The sequence below is a fragment of the Watersipora subatra genome, chromosome 1 (genome assembly GCF_963576615.1).
Source record: "Watersipora subatra chromosome 1, tzWatSuba1.1, whole genome shotgun sequence".
In the NCBI taxonomy this organism is placed as follows: Eukaryota; Metazoa; Bryozoa; class Gymnolaemata; order Cheilostomatida; family Watersiporidae; genus Watersipora; species Watersipora subatra.
Window position 1 is genome coordinate 79,048,349 of NC_088708.1, and position 20,806 is coordinate 79,069,154.

At 35.0% G+C, this 20,806-nt stretch overlaps 1 protein-coding gene across 1 annotated transcript; it reads left to right on the top strand.

Annotated features, from left to right (window-relative positions):
* Positions 1–10,664: 10,664 nt before the first annotated feature.
* LOC137408183 (cytochrome c oxidase subunit 5B, mitochondrial-like) lies at positions 10,665–18,410 on the top strand. Its single transcript, XM_068094588.1, has 4 exons — positions 10,665–10,841; positions 13,937–14,025; positions 17,587–17,686; positions 17,999–18,410. Exons 1-4 carry the CDS (start codon positions 10,712–10,714, stop codon positions 18,106–18,108), a joined length of 429 nt encoding a protein of 142 aa, XP_067950689.1. The 5' UTR covers positions 10,665–10,711; the 3' UTR covers positions 18,109–18,410.
* The last annotated feature ends 2,396 nt before the right edge of the window (positions 18,411–20,806 follow it).

The following is a 20,806-nucleotide window of genomic DNA, read 5'->3' on the forward strand; positions in this document are numbered from 1 at the left end:
ATTTTTTCAGAAAGTTTTAGCATTTTTCTGTCATTCGCGATTGTTTTTGATGTTTGAGATGATCTGACTGCCAGGATGTTTCAAGATTAAAATCGACAAAACTTGATCATGGTGAAAACGCTCAGAAGAAAATTACACGCTGAAATGATGTTGTTAGTCGCTATCATTGCTATAGTTGATATTCGCTATTGTGTTCAAGTTGCAGCGCTACGCATCTCTATTCTGTCAGTCTATTTACGACTATGCATGTCATAATTGCCCTTTCGCTTGATCTGAGTGTTTTAACTGCGATAAAGTTTTGTCAATTTTAATCTTCAAGCATCTTAGCAGTCAGGTCACTGCAAACATTAAAAACATTCACAAAATGATAGAAAAGTTTGATACTTTTTGGTAAAATCTACTAAAATTTTGTATAAGTTGATCATTAAATTGACATGAAGGTGCGGGTTCCCCTCAATTGACATGAAGGTGTGGGGTCCCCTCAATTGACATGAAGGTGTGGGGTCCCCTCAATTGACATGAAGGTGTGGGGTCCCCTCAATTGACATGAAGGTGCGGGTTCCCCTCAATTGACATGAAGGTGTGGGGTCCCCTCAATTGACATGAAGGTGTGGGTTCCCCTCAATTGACATGAAGGTGCGGGTTCCCCTCAATTGACATGAAGGTGTGGGGTCCCCTCAATTGACATGAAGGTGTGGGGTCCCCTCAATTGACATGAAGGTGTGGGGTCCCCTCAATTGTTCGTAAAGTTACCGTAATCATGAACCCTACACCAAATAAAAATGATGAGAAAGATGGCAAAAGTTGTTGGGACAAAGCAATAATACCACAGTTACTGTACATCATTAAATTGAAAAGTCAAGTAGCTTTTTTATATTTGAAGGGCCTAAGGAGTGAATTTGGGACTATCTCGGAACAGAACTGCATAGCTCCAAGTTTTAGTCGGCCTTAATAAACATACTAGAGGTAGATGTCCAAGTGTTAGTAGACTTTATTAAACATACTAGAGGTAAATGTCCAAGTGTTAGTAGGCCTTAATAAACATACTAGAGGTAGATGTCCATGTTTTAGTAGGCTTTAATAAACATACTAGAGGTAGATGTCCAAGTTTTAGTAGGCTTTAATAAACATACTAGAGGTAGATGTCCAAGTTTTAGTAGGCCTTAATAAACATACTAGAGGTAAATGTCCATGTTTTAGTAGGCTTTAATAAACATACTAGAGGTAGATGTCCATGTTTTAGTAGACTTTATTAAACATACTAGAGGTAAATGTCCAAGTGTTAGTAGGCCTTAATAAACATACTAGAGGTAGATGTCCATGTTTTAGTAGGCTTTAATAAACATACTAGAGGTAGATGTCCATGTTTTAGTAGACTTTATTAAACATACTAGAGGTAAATGTCCAAGTGTTAGTAGGCCTTAATAAACATACTAGAGGTAGATGTCCATGTTTTAGTAGGCTTTAATAAACATACTAGAGGTAGATGTCCAAGTGTTAGTAGGCCTTAATAAATATACTAGAGGTAAATGTCCAAGTGTTAGTAGGCCTTAATAAACATACTAGAGATAGATATCCAAGTGTTAGTTGGCCTTAATAAACATACTAGAGGTAAATGTCCAAGTTTTAGTCGGCCTTAATAAACATACTAGAGGTAAATGTCTAAGTGTTAGTGGGCCTTAATAAACATACTAGAGGTAGATGTCCATGTTTTAGTAGGCTTTAATAAACATACTAGAGGTAAATGTCCAAGTGTTAGTAGGCCTTAATAAACATACTAGAGGTAGATGTCCATGTTTTAGTAGGCTTTAATAAACATACTAGAGGTAGATGTCCAAGTGTTAGTAGGCCTTAATAAACATACTAGAGGTAGATATCCAAGTTTTAGTTGGCCTTAATAAACATACTAGAGGTAAATGTCTAAGTGTTAGTGGGCCTTAATAAACATACTAGAGGTAGATGGCATACAAATATATTCATAATTATCTTTATCATTTTTCTTAGGCGTATAATGTAGGGTTACCAGCAATATCTGCAAACGACCGGTAGATTCTCTTTGTCTCATCGTCATACACTTAAATTTTAATATATTGCTTGCTAATACAAATGTTTTTCTTAGTCATTGTTTAGTCTAACTGCACTGTCGTATAATTGGATGTGTTTAGAGGGATAATTTGCTTTTACCTAAATATCTGCAGTTTCATTTTTATAAGCGGACAGACAGCAAAACACACAAGCTTTGTTTTATCTATATATATATATATACTAGATGAATGCCTGGCGTGGCTCGGTTAATAAAAGTCTTGCACAGAAAAGTTATTTTTATTTAACATATAACAACAGTTACTATTCTAACTTTCAAACTACATATTATGAGAAAATGGTTTTGTGCAGTTGAAATAATCAAAAGAAAAATAAAGCAACTGTAAACGTGTTTAAACCAAATGTGAAATAATTAGCAAGTAATGGCTAAATAAAGTCTGTTTTGCTACGATTACAATGAAAAATGATTTGGTATACAATTATACGATTTTAATTCGTTTCAGGGTTGGCATTGTAAAGTGAAAATGTCGTATAGAGTGGTATAGAAACCCATAGTAATTATCTAATGCAAACACCTCTTTGTGGAAATCATCAAAGTTTTATATACGTAATGTACATAATAACAATTAGTAACAAAATAATATGTTGACCTTAGTAACTATAGTTATCTACAGTAACTTTAGTGTATCTAGTGGTTATGATGTGCAATAAAATGTAACATTACAATGTACTACGTGCAGCATGTACCATAAGGAGTTCTTACCTTTGAGACAGACATATAACATGAACGTTGAATTCAATTTAAATGAATTTAGCTTTCTAAACACATGCTTAAAGCTAAGTTTTAATGTGTTTTACTAAAAATCAACATTGCCATAGGCTAAATTCTATCACTATTTGTTTTTGGTTTCGTTTTCGCTATAACTTGTAGCAAATAACTCTGAACTGAGATAGAGAACGAGCATCAGGCTCGTTCAGGCATTGTGAGAGGGATTTCAGCGAATAGTATATCGGCATCTTCATTATTTCGACGTAATCAGCACACTGACCGCCAAAAGTTTACTTCGATAGATTTTTGTATGGCGGAAAAAGTCGAAAAACCAACTGTATGCAAGACGATACTGTACCAAGACGATACAGGTATTGTAAAACCAATGACACCTGTATCGTCGTATGAAAAAATTTGATGGATAGCTTCTGCAGCAACAGTAACCTTTTACACGTACACTTCTATGCACTCATTGTTATTATTAATTCAACATATACGGGATTTTTATTTTGTTTCATCAGTTCATTTTAATTGTATCAATGTCAAATCACTTTTATTGTAATCCTTGTTACAAAACAGACTTTATCTAGCCATTGCTTGCTAATTATTTCACATTTGAACACCTTTACCATTGTTTTATTTTTTTTTTTAATATATTTGAACTCCACAAAACACTTTTTATAATATGAAGTTTAAAAGTTAAGATGGTAAATGTTGCATATGTTAAATAAAAATAAATTTTTGTGCAAAAACCTTTTAATTACGCCGGGCATTCAATTAGTATATATATAGAAAATATAGATTGAAAATAAAAGGATAGATATATTGTAATATATGATTGTCTGTACATTTATCACCTGGGCAACGCCGACTACCAATGCTGGTACATTATATTTGTAAAATATTTCGTGTTTCTTTTACCTGCAACAACTATGCTGTCCTCAAATGTTTTTGAGCAGGCATATGCACTTGATTATATAATTCTAACTAGTAGCTGTCAATGTCATCCTTTTTTCTAGTTTACCATGGATGACCCGCACATACAGAAGTTCGCTTTACAAATGAAGCAGCGAGTGGAGTTCCAGTCACTACTGAACAGTCTTGCTAGTGAGTGCTGGGACACGTGTATAACTTATACCATCGGCAACCTCGATTCAAAACAAGAAAAGTGTCTAACTAATTGTGTACAGCGATTCATCGATGCCAACAAAATGATTACGCAGCGTCTGGCCGAGCAGTCCAAACCCAAACAAACAGATAGCTTTGGATCCAAACTGTATAATTAGAGAGTTACAAACAATGACTTCATATGAATTTGTGGCTGCAGCAATGGTATTATACGTCTTTGTATTAAAAAATGTCCTTTTTCTGCAAATATGTCCTTATATTGAGATAAATACTTCGGAAGATTTGTGATTGTTTGTCTGTTGACGCATTGAAATGTGATGTTTGCTGAGCGGTGGTGTTTGGAGGTACTTTTTAGTTCTTGAAGTTGACTTGTATTCTATTCCAATAATCCATATTGTTCATTATTATTCAACAATACATCGTATTGTTGGATTACTTACCAGCAATGTATATGTAATTAGCTTTATAACACAGTGTATATGTAGAGTTAACTTTATAACACTGTATATATGTAGAGTTAACTTTATAACACTGTATATATGTAGAGTTAACTTTATAAAACTGTATATATGTAGAGTTAACTTTATAACACTATATATGTAGAGTTGACTTTATAACACTGTGTATATGTAGAGTTAGCTTTATAACACTGTATATATGTAGAGTTAACTCGATAACACTGTATAAATGTAGAGTTAACTCTATAACACTGTATATATGTAGAGTTAACTCGATAACACTGTATAAATGTAGAGTTAACTCTATAACACTGTATATATGTAGAGTTAATTTTATAACACTGTATATGTAGTAGAGTTAGCTTTATAACACTGTATATATGTAGAGTTAACTCGATAACACTGTATAAATGTAGAGTTAACTCTATAACACTGTATATATGTAGAGTTAATTTTATAACACTGTATATGTAGTAGAGTTAGCTTTATAACACTGTGTATATGTGAAACTTGCTATATAGGAATTCTAAATATGTAGAGCTTGCTATATAACACTGTATATTTAGATCTTGCTATAAAACACTGTGTACATGTATATGTAGAGCTTGCAATATAACATTGGGTAGTAAAACATGCAGTGTCTCACAAGTTTTGGCTTCAAATTTCCTAGTCTCTAGATTGTCCACGATAATTCTGTTATTGCTCTACCTTCATTGTTGACCTAGGGTTCATCTGTGACCGCTGTTATGCCAATGCTATGAACAAACTGCAATAGGTATCTATCTGTACAATCACCTGGCTCCAAGCAAACTTGGATGCTGTAGTTGTCTCCCTATGGTGACATAACTAGCAATTTACTGTTGGATACCCTGACCCTGTTCACAAGAATTTATCTTTTATAAAATAAAGTGTTCATTTTCATAGATGTACAAGATCATCGCTATGCAACTATAGTTTAGACACAAGACAATAAGTAAATTTCAGCTGTTGGACAACGCCAGCAATGACCGGACTACAAGGAGTTGGAATGAAGTTGATTGTTTTTTGCCCTCTGATACATTCTGTTAACATTTGAATTACTTTGGTGTTTTGTGTGAAGGCTTTTTGTATAGTAGACTTGAGCGATCCAGTGCGTTATCACATACAACGGGATTGTTACTGTTGATATGAGAAGCAACACCAGAAATGACAAGTGGAAAGATCAAGTTGCAGACGTACATAAGAGACCTACGTGTACGTCAGACACAAGTCATTAGTATACCTATTTTATACAATTCTATGTCAGACACTAGTAACTAATATATCATATACAATTCTATGTCAGTCACTAGTAACTAATATATTATATACAATTCTATGTCAGTCACTAGTAACTAATATATTATATACAATTCTATGTCAGTAACTAGTATATCATGTACAATTCTATGTCAGACACTAGTAACTAGTATATCATATACAATTCTATGCCAGTCACTAGTAACTAGTATATTATATACAATTCTATGTCAGTCACTAGTAACTAGTATATTATATACAATTCTATGTCAGTCACTAGTAACTAGTATATCATATACAATTCTATGCCAGTCACTAGTAACTAGTATATCATATACAATTCTATGCCAGTCACTAGTAACTAGTATATCATATACAATTCTATGTCAGTCACTAGTAACTAGTATATCGTATACAATTCTATGTCAGACACTAGTAACTAATATATTATATACAATTCTATGTAAGTCACTAGTAACTAGTATATCATATACAATTCTATGCCAGTCACTAGTAACTAGTATATCATATACAATTCTATGTCAGTCACTAGTAACTAGTATATCATATACAATTCTATGTCAGACACTAGTAACTAATATATTATATACAATTCTATGTCAGTCACTAGTAACTAGTATATTATATACAATTCTATGTCAGTCACTAGTAACTAGTATATCATATACAATTCTATGCCAGTCACTAGTAACTAGTATATCATATACAATTCTATGTCAGTCACTAGTAACTAGTATATCATATACAATTCTATGTCAGACACTAGTAACTAATATATTATATACAATTCTATGTAAGTCACTAGTAACTAGTATATCATATACAATTCTATGTAAGTCACTAGTAACTAGTATATTATATACAATTCTATGTCAGTCACTAGTAACTAGTATATCATATACAATTCTATGTCAGTCACTAGTAACTAGTATATCATATACAATTCTATGTGGGCCATAAGTTATGAAAAGATAACAATAATTTTGAATTTCATTAGCAAGATGCCCAGCATTGTGAGAGCAAGCTTTAATGATTTGGGTAATGATAGCGCTATGCGTATTTTCACCCAGATATCGACTCATCGTCCAACGAACCCATCAAGCTCAGGTAGCTTAATGCTTTAGCATATTGTCTGGGAAATGAGAGGTTACGAGATTAAATCTGCGATACTGATTCTTCATTCCAATATTTTAATAGCTATAGTTGGACACACGTACACACACACAAACTCTTATATTTATATATTTAATAGCTATAGCTGGACACACGTACACACACACAAACTCTTATATTTATATATTTAATAGCTATAGCTGGACACACGTACACACACACACACACTCTTATATTTATATATTTAATAGCTATAGCTGGACACACGTACACGCACACAAACTTTTATATTTATATATTTAATAGCTATAGCTGGACACACGTACACACACTCTTATATTTATATATTTAATAGCTATAGCTGGACAAACCCAACTACACACACACAAACTCTTATGTTTATATATTTAATAGCTATAGCTGAACACACGTACACACACAAACTCTTATGTTTATATATTTAATAGCTACAGCTGGACAAACCCAACTACACACACACAAACTCTTATATTTATATATTTAATAGCAATAGCTGGACACACGTACACACACACAAACTCTTATATTTATATATTTAATAGCTATAGCTGGACACACGTACACACACACACACACTCTTATATTTATATATTTAATAGCTATAGCTAGACACACGTACACACACACACACACAAACCTTTATATTTATATATTTAATAGCTATAGCTGGACAGGCAGACATCTGAACAGATGACAGACTTTGAGATTTATGTATGTGTGCACGCGCACACCTGAACTTTGAGATTTATATATGTATATAGATCAGTTTTGTTAGCAATTTTCTACAAATTTCTGAACTGCAAATGCAAATGTGTCACATTTCTGTTGTTAGTTTGTACAATTATGTTATTTTATGAATGTTCCGCAAATATCGTGGAAGTTATAATTTTGTCAAATAGGCTTTGGTAAGAATATTTTGACATTGTATGTTCTGTCAATTGGCTGAACTCCAGAGTGAATATGCTTATCTTATGTTGTTAGTGTTGTATAAAATACAAAAAGGACAAGCAAATGGTCTGCTAGGTCAAGGCTTACTTAAAAGAGCTGCTATAACACCTGTTAAGATTTTCAACTACTCCCTGCAGCAAACAATATCTAGATATGTACATTTATAAAACCTGTGTAAGTACACGTATGTATGTACACGTATGTAACTCAAAACAAATGTTAGCTTCAACTAGGAGATAGTTGGCTCATCTTTAGCTTGGCTATAACAGAGCAAGCTGCTCCTTGTATTTGATTATGTATAAAAATAACTTACACAAAATAATATAGAAATATTCAGAACTGTTACTAAATGTAAATGCAGCTCTACTATTGAGAGTGAGTAATAAACACTTCTAATTACATTACAAAAAGAGAAGGTAACTCCAACTGCCTGAAGAGATTGCATTAGGACCTGGCTAGCCGACACATGAATTGGGTAACAGCAGCCGCTGCAGCTAGAGACTCTGGACTACTAACAGAACTCGTAGTTCCATCCAGTTATTTCTGCGGCTTAAGTTGGTTATTTCTAGTCTAAATATTTACCACCTTGGAGGAGAGACAGCTGAGGCTATTACATTGTATGTTGGGTTGGAAGGCTGTCTTGTTACTGGGTCCTGCCTATCAGTACTTTGCTCTGTTATAATAGTAAATGTAAACAGCTGCTAGTAGAATGAGATACAGAGTAAAACATCTACAAAGAACGAGCTCACAAGAGGGACTGGATAGTGTTAGACTGCCAGGCTACTCTCAGCGAAAGACCACTTTATTTGCTCTGAATGATAACAAACCGGCACATTCCTTGCAAGTGCCCAGACAACATTTATAGCCGCTGCAAAGTTTACAATAGTCAAATAAGATAGCTCGCACTATAAACACAGATAATGAGTACTAATGCCAACTATCCGTAAAAAGCGTTAAACCTGAGGAGTGTAAAAAGGCACTCGTGTTCTGCCTATATTGTAATTTCATTACATATATAAAACTGGTAGTGTTAGGCTAGCTTGTGAGAAGCCGTGGATATAAATAAAACAAATAATGTTGACATTGCTCTCTACAGTACCATTCTCAACTCAATATATTTTTTAGCAAAACCAGACAACATTATCATCAGTATTCATGGAAACTTAATGTAACTCAGTTGCCTGGCTTAGTTCACTTAGGTGCCTGGCTCAAAGGTGTTCATGATCAGAAATATAAGACAGCTCACTCAAACAGATAAGCAGTAGGTTTGTGTGTTGCTTCAGACTCTTCTCACAGTGCTGTAAATACCATCATTCTATGACCCGGTGTCCCTATACAATGCTGAACTTATTCATCAGAGTTGGAGAATATCTTGGCTAACACATGAGCCCTGTGGGGCCTGACTAGCTCAGCTCGATGAGCTTCTGCGATATCCTGAAGCGTGTTACTGACACAGTCATAGCCAGATATCTCCTGGGAGCAAGCTTACATCTATACTATCTATTCAACTGTCCCTCAGCCGAAAACAACCAACCTTAGAGCTGGTTTGGGTTTAGCTAACAGACACAAGTGAGAAATACACGGTGGCCTCCTAGCGACTGTAAACTATCCTCAGTCCAATAAGTTGATATATAACCAGGTCTAGTCTAAAAAGAATGCTCTAGTGTGCACTATATATGTAAGCCCTTATTATTGGCTGCTTGGTGTCTGGTAGAACAGGTCTTTTCTGTGATGATTAAACAAAGAACTGGATATTAGGGTCATCAGCCAGTCTTCAGCAGAATAAACCCTTTATAGCAGGTAGTTAGGAACATTCACCTGTTGAAAAGAACTTAAGCGAACGCTAGTAAAATATGGTTAAAGCTTCCACACATAAAAATAAAACTGCTTATTAAAAATGTAAAAAAATCTTGAAAGAACCATTTGTAAATTTACTATAGTTGGAACAAACCCACTAGCACATATAAAAAGTTGGTCTTGTTTTGGCAGAACAAATTTTTTTTGATTAAGATTATTAAGTTTTTTCACAGGAAAATGAATTTGCTAATATTGTACCACAGTTCATGCAAAAGCAAAATACAGCCTTTGCATAAATTCAGAACAACATTGTTTGCACGACATACTATGTTAATCTTTGTTCTCAGGATGTTGCGTGATTAATTTTATGACTACTTTTGCCTAACACTTGATTATCAGTTGCTTTTGGTGTTTTAATATACTAGAATTTGTTGCTGTTAATGACAATATCTCTCTCTTCTCTCTCAGTCGCTTCGACATCACAGTTTTATGGTTTAGACTTTATCGCTGACTTTCAAACAGCTCTGTTGTGCACCTTCTTTTGCCATCTGTTTGGGTTTAGTTCTCGTTTAGTTCCCTAAACTTCATGTCATGCTTAGCTACATTTTTGTATTTCAGCCTGGGTCTGCCCTGATTCGTCTTTCCTTCATAGAGTTGTGAATATACTACCTAATAGTTTTGGCAATAGCTCATGACCCATCCTGTATACATGGGCCAGCCATCTTAAGTTTTTTTCTATGGAATGTCCGCGACGGGATGATGGGAATGACGGGATGATGACGGGATGATGCGAATATATCAAGGCTATTGCAAAATAATTGACTTCGTTTGGTACTGATCGAGGCTAACGGCGTTGTACCCAATCCTTTATAGAAAACTATCACATAGCAAAGCGGAAATCACATAATTAACTCATAGTAGTAACATTCTAGAAAAAATAACTCTATGTTAAAACTACAACTAGCAAAGTCCGTTGCAGATTACAGTTTGATCTGTATATAGATTACACCTGCTTATTCAGCCGGTTGACGACGTATGGGAAGGGAATGATTACCCCGCCGTTTAACAACAAATAGCTTTCGAGTCTTCAACAGGAACGTAGGGTATTCTCTGCAACATGGCGGCTTTGCTGGCTAGGAACGCTTTTGCTCTTACTAGAAGAACACTTTCCCCACGTATCGCTTCTAGTGTAAAAAGCTACTCTGATATAATTCCTCCTCTTTATGATCCAGCCGAGGGCAAAACAGGTAAATTGGGCTCAACTACAGGAACTGACCATCCACTCTGCGTCGATGCTCAGTTACTTGACTACCAGTCAGCCATGGTTTAATGTATACATTTTTTACCGTTGAAAGCTTAGAATAATCACGGATTTTTTGACGAATCTTGATAGGATTTTAAACTTCCAGTTTTTATTGGCGCAATGCTGCCAATTTGGCAGTTTATCACCCTTGTAAGCTGAACTTAAATTGTATTTATTCTGTTTTTGGAATTATTGTCAAGTTAATGTGACATGTATAATTGCTACTACCATCATCCTATCATATTAATGAGCAGTAAATCGATATATCAACCATTGCAACAGACAATGAATGCCTATTTCTGTGATTTGAATTAAATGTGGATTGCCAACATGATGCTTCCTCAAACTTGAAGATTGGTTAAATTTGATGAATTATTGAGAGTAAGGAGTATACTGTTGCTAAGAAACTTTTTTAGGGATGTGAAAGCCATTCATAAATCTACTTAGTGGCAAGGTTGGCTCGGTTTAAACCAGACGAGAAAAATCGATTTTTTATGGTTTTTTCATTATTTTTGTAAAAAACAATATTTTAAGCTCCTAGTGGTTCCTGTGAAATAGAAATGCAATTCGATGTAATTATCAGCTGTGGAAGTTTATTTAGGACACAGTAGTAAAGTGATGGCAGAGCCAAGTTGAAACTATATGAAATCCTAGCACGACAATGAATTAGTAAATTTCATTTTCAGTTGGTTTTATCAAGTGATATGATGATCCCTTTAGTGATGAAATATAAAAACCATGTGAAATATACTAATCCAATCATTGTCTCTAATAATGAATTAATACTTTCTCAAGTCTGGCCAGTGAGAAAGGGGATTATAAATAAAATACCATAAAATTCTTTTGGGCACCAGCCAAAGTAGTTGAATTGTTAAAATTCAGCATATCAAGTTTTTTTGTGTTTTGAAAAGTTAAAGTTGTGCCTCAAATTTCCAACATGCCTCGCAAACTGGATCCTGTTTGGCAGTTTATCACTCGAACTGCAAAAGGCAAAGGATTTAAGGCAAAATGGAATAGCTGTGCTGTCGTAATGCAAGGTCACGCAGATAGACTTAAAGCTCACATAGCAAAATATCAAGCTGACAACACCAATTTAGACAGTGATGCTAGTATTCAGGTGATAGAAGTTGAATCATCTGCCACTGCTCCAAAGACTAGCAATGCATCTTCGTTATGCTCTACTCTTCACCACCACACGGCTAATCACTTGGATTAAAATTCCTACTTATACATGGAGCTGCATGTAATATATTCACTTTATGTGATAAGATTTCTGCTCTGTATTTCAGCAATCATGTTTGATTATAGATTCATTCTGAAATTTTCATATGTTTTCTCTCTTTTTTCCCATAATAACTCCCACAGTACCATTTTTAACAGATGATTTCACATATGTATGTTCACTACTCAATCATGCAGCTATAGTAAGTGATGTTAATTAGACTTGAAATTGCAAAAACCATGGTCAAATTACAAAACCCATAGAAACCGGTTCAAAACAAAAAAAACCTGGTTTTTTGTTTTTTTCTAACAATGCTTGCACTTGAGCTGATTTGCAGTAAAGAGTTCGATGTCATAAGAACATTTTTTAGCAGAGTAATGATGGAAAATCATACCAGTTACATATACTGTGCATAGTTTTTCCTCGCATTATTTTAGATTTACGATGAATGAAAAGAAGTATTGTAAATAGCGGCCTAAGCGTATTTTTTCTAGTGAAATTCTTCAACACGGGAACAAAAATATTTTTGACTTCCACATTTTATATTAGATAATGTCTATATTTTGGTCAAATTGCAAAAACGATAGCGTTTCTATTTTGCAGTCGGTTTCACAAAACTACAGAAATCTTAAATATTCCTTTTGTTTTTCAAATGCACTGGCCCATGTGCAGATTTTCTTGCCGATTCTAAAAATCTTTAAATCGATGTTATATGACAGAAACTCTGCTTTTACAACAAAAATACTGGGTGTATGCTACCAAAAAATGGTAGGCATGACTTAATTCCACCCAAAAAAGCAATGAAATCTGTAGTGAAATAGCTGATATTTGCTATACAAACAGTCAATAGACTGAGCTATTATGTGTAGTTAAATTAGTGATTGTGGGTTATTATTGTCGTATGTGTATTGCCATAAGTCAATTTTTTGTAAGAATTGATAGAGAATTGATTTTGTTTTATTTGGGAGAATTGAATCGAGTCATCAAGTTATGGATAACTACCAAAATTGTAAATTGAGTTGTGGTATTTGCAATGAATTGAAAATTGAATCGATTCTTATACGACATGACGCAACAGAATTGGGAATTGAATAGCTAATTTTTTGATGAGAATTGATTTGAATATTTTTGTAGAGTTTTATAAACATCTCTGTAAATCAATGCAGATTTGCGTAGTTTTTACACCGTTTGGCTTTGTATAGCTAGAATAGCTGTACACAGCCCTTAATGCTTTACTTTTTAGTTTTTAAATTATGAATCTCAAGAACACTACCGTCAACGGTAGTAGCGGTAAAACGGAAAAATTAAAGCAAATACAGTGGGTGCTCCTATAGCATATACCTCATATAATGTAAATTCCAGATAATGTAAAGAAGTTACGTGAAGTTTTTGTTTCGTACTACGTAAACAATTCCATATAAGGTAAAGTTTCAAGTTGGGCCAGCTCTCAAATTTGATTTGAATGTTAATCTATCTCGCCGCACTTACATAAGAAAAAATAAGGTGCCTATAGTGTTATATATATTATACTAGCTGTACTACCCGGCGTTGCCTGGGTAATAAAAAGTCTTTGTACAGAAAATTTATTTGTATTTAACATATAACAACATTTGCCATTGCTAGCTGGATGCTGTCTGTATTAAAAATCAGTCTATAAACAATGAAGGGTAATGTAGTTGCTTGCCACTTGCTATTAGCCTGGCACATTGCCAATGGAAATTACGCAGTACTTTGGCAAGTTTTTTTACATGTAATTGTAATTTAGTTCATACTGTCACCGAAATGTATCAAATTGCCAAAGACTCTTTCTGTTGTAGCATCGAAAGATGTCTCTTTGCCTGATGGCCTCGGAGGTTCAGTAGGCATAGAGAGATGGGAAATGATACAAGAAGCCAAAGGAATTGAGGTATTTTGTTTGTTCACTCTCTTATAACAGCAGATCCGTTTATACAGTAAAGTCAGGGTTGGGGTATTGAGAGTGTTGGTTTCACTCATTCATGTCATGGTGTATTTTGTTGTTGAACTTTCTAGACCATGAACAGAGTTGTAGTGAGACAATGAAACCTTACTCCCTTAGAAACCCTACTCTTTTAGAAACCCTACTCCCTTAGAAACCCTACTCCCTTAGAAACCCTACTCCCTTAGAAACCCTACTCCCTTAGAAACCCTACTCCCTTAGAAACCCTACTCCCTTAGAAACCCTACTCCCTTAGAAACCCTACTCCCTTAGGAACCCTACTCCCTTAGAAACCCTACTCCCTTAGAAACCCTACTCCCTTAGAAACCCTACTCCCTTAGAAACCCTACTCCCTTAGAAACCCTACTCCCTTAGAAACCCTACTCCCTTAGAAACCCTACTCCCTTAGAAACCCTACTCCCTTAGAAACCCTACTCCCTTAGAAACCCTACTCCCTTAGAAACCCTACTCCCTTAGAAACCCTACTCCCTTAGAAACCCTACTCCCTTAGAAACCCTACTCCCTTAGAAACCCTGCTCCCTTAGAAACCCTGCTCCCTTAGAAACCAAGGTTTGCGCTTTATAAGATTGCCTGTAATCACATCTATAGCCTCACAAAGCAATTTGAAATAGCTATACACACTGTTTCAATTCTAAATTATATGAATACTATAATTCCATGGCCCAAGCTCACTCTTCAGCATCAATAGACCAAATTTACTCAGCACTGTTAAGAGAGGATTGAGGGGGCCGCTCATGATTACTTTAGATGTGTGAAAGAAATTTGCTATCTCTGTTATTTACAATATCACCCATCTCATGCTTACTCTCCCTCGACCAACAGATTAGCTTTTACGGTTATTAATTAATGGCAATCTAGTCCAACCTTGGGTGCCTTTACACGCGCGCACACACATCACTCCAACAAGAATAAATGAGTGCAAGCATTAGTAGATGCATACTAGCCATGTTTATATTTTCCGTGTCAGTGCTGACTATTACATCTAAAGCATTGTGCTGAAGTTCACACGAGGTGTGCACCGCATATTAACTGCTCTTATGTTTCTGTCGATTTTGGTTACAGACCATTTGTAATGTAATGGTAATTTTTACTGATAATCTATGTGATATGCTTTATGAGCATTGTCACATGATTTATAAAAGGTCAAAGATGTGCAGCTTTGAGTGTTACCTATTGTACATGTAAACCTCAACATATGGATGCACATCTACATACCAATTTTTTATACTCGACATAAACTTTGAGCTACAGTAGATGCTCCTGTAACTTAAATCTTCTTTTACCTAAATTCCACATAACGTAAGGAAAGTGTCAAGTTGGTGCAAGTTCTCAAGTTTAACTTGAATACTGGAGTCTCAAAGCTAGGCTTAAATATTTTGTTTTCTCTCTTGCTGCACATGGTGGAGACAACGGCGCGTAAGATTTCTCTATTATGTATATATTAGCATTCTAGCAGTCTAGTGTGCTTGGAGAGATCTCTATTATATATATACTAGTATTCTAGCAGTCTAGTGTGCTTGGAGAGATCTCTATTATATATATACTAGTATTCTAGCAGTCTAGTGTGCTTGGAGAGATCTCTATTATATATATACTAGTACCCTGGTAGTCTAGTGTGCTTGGAGAGATCTCTATTATATATATATATACTAGTACTCTAGCAGTCTGGTGTGCTTGGAGAGATCTCTATTATATATATATATACTAGTACTCTAGCAGTCTGGTGTGCTTGGAGAGATCTCTATTATATATATATATATATATATATATATATATATATATATATATATATATATATATATATATATATATATATATATACTAGTACTCTAGCAGTCTGGTGTGCTTGGAAAGATCTCTATTATATATATACTAGTATTCTAGCAGTCTGGTGTGCTTGGAGAGATCTCTATTATATATATATATATACTAGTACTCTAGCAGTCTGGTGTGCTTGGAGAGATCTCTATTATATATATATATATATATATATATATATATATATATATATATATATATATATATATACTAGTACTCTAGCAGTCTGGTGTGCTTGGAAAGATCTCTATTATATATATACTAGTATTCTAGCAGTCTAGTGTGCTTGGAGAGATCGTCAGATGCGCCGAGAAAGCACAGAGAATAACTGTCAATTGATGCAGGTGTTAGCATGTTCGTCTACCAGTCTGAATGTCACGCGTCGACGTCTCGTTGAAAGCAATCTTTTATCTTAACCTCTAACTCTGGCTTCGGAAAAATGGACAGACACCGCTCTTGCGATTGTTATATCTCAAGACCAAAACTCGCTCAGAATTTTCTGGTATCTCACATTTCTCATATATTAATTAATTTTTATGTAGGGTATAGCTGTATTTTTGGTTCACCTTATTTTAGACATATACAATGGGTTTTTTCTTTGCAGCATAGACCTTGTTGTGTAGAGAAAAAGTGAAAAAATAGATTTAAATTGACATTGAAGACGTGCGCCTAATTTAACGTAATATTACTGTAATCGTGAACCCTAAACCAGGTGAAAGTGATAAGAAAAAGATAAAAGCCATCTATACAAACCAATAATATCACAGTTGCTGTACACAACCAATAATATCAGTTACTGTACACAACCAATAATACTACAGTTACTGTACACAACCAATAATACCACAGTTACTGTACAGACATTAAATTAAAAAGTGAGGTTTAGTTTTTTCCTATTTGAAGGGTCAAAGGGGTGAGTTTGGGACAATCTGGTCACCTTTATGGTATCTGGTGTGAAAATTGTTCATTGTTCGTTTAAGTTTTACTAGTTCAGGCCACAATTGGAGTAAATATAGTCCTTTTTTAAATATTTGTCTTAATTTCTTAAATATAACTAAAAAGCTGAGCTATTTTTACGTTTTGAATCCGAAAAATTAGTTACTTTAATACTACATAATATCAAAATTCTATGATAGGTTTAATAGAACAGATGTGTTTTCAGGCATACGACATGCACCACTAGCAAACAACTGTAACGGGACCCTAAGCATTGTTTAGGCATACCACATGCACCACTAGCAAACAACTGTAACGGGACCCTAAGCATTGTTTAGGCATACCACATGCACCACTAGCAAACAACTGTAACGGGACCCTAAGCATTGTTCAGGCATACCACATGCACCACTAGCAAACAACTGTAATGGGACCCTAAACATTGTCACCATTCTGGTGAAAATGTTTGTCGAAGTTGCTTGTAAAAACGCTGTCTCTTCTACGTTTACTTATTGTTATACGTGGACAACCTTTAGGCCATATTGTGTATGTAGTAGCTTGGTTATCAGTGTAGTGCTTCTGTGTTATCAGTGAGAAACATCATTCCATTGCTGTAGTTGTGTCGTGCTATCGGCAGAGTACCTTTGTGTTATCAGTGGAAGAAGGCCATCGGTATAATATCGCTGGTGAGAATTTGATTTTTGTCTCCCGCGTAAAAGCATTTTATTATTCCAGGACCCTTATGACCTGCATGGAGTTAAACTCATTCCAGGAACGAAAGAGCAACCGACGATTGTACGATCCACAGAGCCTACCAGGACCATCGGCTGCCTATGTACGTTTCTCAATATCCCTTTCTTTCTCCCTCCATGTGACTCCAGTCTAAAGCTGGACTTTTATGTTTGTTATTAGACAGTTGTTAGTACAGGTCTACATACCAGAAATACATGTCTGTTATTAGACAGTTGTTAGTACAGGTCTACATACCAAAAATACATGTCTGTCGTTAGACAGTTGTTAGTACAGGTTTACATACCAGAAATACATGTCTGTTATTAGACAGTTGTTAGTACAGGTCTACATACCAGAAATACATGTCTATTATTAGACAGTTGTCTTAGAGTACCACGTCCATTTTCTTTTTTAGGTGATGAAGATGCAACAACTATCCGCTACACAAGACTTTGTCTCGGAGAGACTTCACGTTGTCAGTGTGGGCACTTTTTCTCTCTAGTTCCTGAGGAGGGCAACGCGTAAAATATCAGTAGTTTGTTAGTGAATTCGTCGTCTGCCTTATTAATGCACCGCATGTCAGAAGAACTGGAGTGCAGAGTAATATATGTATTTAGGCTTCTTGTTGTTTTTACATTAACTTATATTTAAAATGTTCCAAGATGGTATTTTTGAATTGCCTCTGTCATCTTCCTGTTTCAAGCTGGTTGACAAGCTCCTGTGACATGTTACAGCCTGTTACTTGGTGTATAGATGTTATAGCAGGGCTAACAAGTTGTTTTGGATTCTTTCAGATTGATCACTGAAATACATGTACTTATCTCTACTCTCTTGATGCTTTGTTTGCTTGGAAATGTGCTTGTTCAAGTTCAGACAATGAAGAAACGTTCTTCTTTTATCAGCGATGAATAATCTTGGCTTAAACTAAACATCTCAGAAATAATAATTAGGATAGCCATTGAAGATATGTCAACAAATAAAGGACCCATCTGGGTAATAGCTGGTAGTCGATCAATCCTCAGTAACTTTGATTGGCGGTTCTGGTCGTAGTTCCTTTGTTCGTCCAGTTTGTAGTTTCTTTGTGGCACAATTGATGCTAATATATGTAGGATGGGATTCTCGTGGGTAACAAAGAGCTATGTACGAAGCGCGTTCGTGAAATTGTCTTCTCGATAATTTAGAGCGGATTGTGATTATGTAATTATCAAAGACGGTTGCATCATTTTGCGTAAACAAAGACTCATTTTCTTAGCCTATGCTCCAAAAAAACAATGGCAACAAAATGTAAAACGAATCGTAATGTGCACCAATTGAAAAACTCGACATAAACTTGAACTAAGTTATAAACACGGCTCTCTGCATAGACGTAGCATTCTCTGAAGCGCGACAGGAAAAGACACAAAACAATTTGTCGACGTCTTCCCAGCACAAACACTTGCGTTCCCGTTAGCTCAGGATTGATCAGCTGATAAACGTTCTTGCAAACTTATCTTAGAGATTCAAAATGATTCCTAACGATTCAATGCGTATACTAAAACCTCATGATGCTTTTTTAGAATTATTATTTTTTCAAATATGCTGTATGTAGCTGTTGAAATGCTCGCGTGTTTGGCTAAGACAAAAAGGATATAGGGTGGCTACTTGGTATCTGTCTTTACATTGATCAAGCGTGCATATCGTTGTGCTATTCTGAAATTGATTATTTCATTGAAATCGGACTATGATTTGTGACTCAGCTTAGCTGTTCAAATAATTGATACTACAGACATAGGCGTTTTTTATAGCTCAGATCTTTTGTGGTTTTCAAGCTGTTCCAAAAACTCGTTGTGTGCTTGCTAATAATTCACTTTTGTATAGGCATATTCAAATACACATAAGAAGATATTTTAAAATCAACTAAATGGCGTAACCTGATCGGTTATAGCCGAAACCTACATTTCATGTCAAAAATACTTGATAGCCTTCATGCATTTTTTAAAAATTCGTTTTAGTTAAGGTTTAAAGAGCATCCAAGTGTGCACTGTTTTACATGTGGAGACGGGGTGTGTGCGACTATTTCTTTATCTTTTTATTATCTGTTAAAACAATTTTTTAAAAAGAACTGACTCATATCCTGCAGTACAATATATGCTTAGCTATCCTAATAAACATGCACGGCGAGTATCCTGAAGCAAAATCTAAACTAACGATGCTGGTAAGCACTGGCGTAGCCAGTATAATGCTGTGGCAATGTAACTTAACAAGCTCTTTGTGGAGCCAGTCAATGGTCTGCTCTCAAAGTTCTGTAGATATTTGCAGCTGAGGTACAAGCGCTTTTTATGATTTTAGCACATTAATAGTGATGAAAGTATTGAATTGAATACAACTTATGCCCATAGGCAAGTTAGAGCACCAGCCATTTTCATGTCATGATTTAGCATAATTATATGAAACTAATCGTGAAGAGAATAAAAAATTAAACAATTTGTTATATTAAAACCTAGATCAACAAAAGCTCTAGTAGGCACGTATAAAAAGACTATGTAATTCAACTCTTGATTGATGAACTATTTCGCAAAAATCTTAATGCATAGTTACGGTGAAACCTTTATTTGAATGCCATGGCGCACTATTGTTCAACTTCTCCCTTAGAGTAGTGATTTATTAGAGGTAATGTTCAAATAAACGATTGCGTGTGTATTTTTCAAGCACCTCATCAACATTGAGAATGATTAAGAAAATATGTTGAGAAAATAAATTTAATTCTTTCATGGGCGAATCGAATGTCGCCCATATTTTGCACTCTCCTTCGGACGTTGCGACAACCCTTTTAGATGCAAGAATTTTACTAACTTATCTCTCCAAATTGGCGTAGATATCTAAATAAATATGCATGAGAAAGACGATACATGTCTCTACCAGTTGATATCCATTGCTTGCAATTAACTTACGATGAGTTTATAGCATGTATTGCAGTTCGTTAGAACTTTAAAGTTTTTCATTTTAAATTTGAAAGCATATTTTCATTGTATAACTGTATTTAACAATGTTGCATAAAACACATCGCGCTCAGTGATATGTTTGCTACAGTTTGCAGCCAAAACTAGCTTTTTATGGACAACAAAAGATGGGCTATGGGCGTCGATCCATTGTACGCTGAAGTCAGATTACTGCAATCATCGTATTAAATAATATGCTATAAATCTGCAAATTTAGAAGTTTTATAATAATAATAATATTCCAA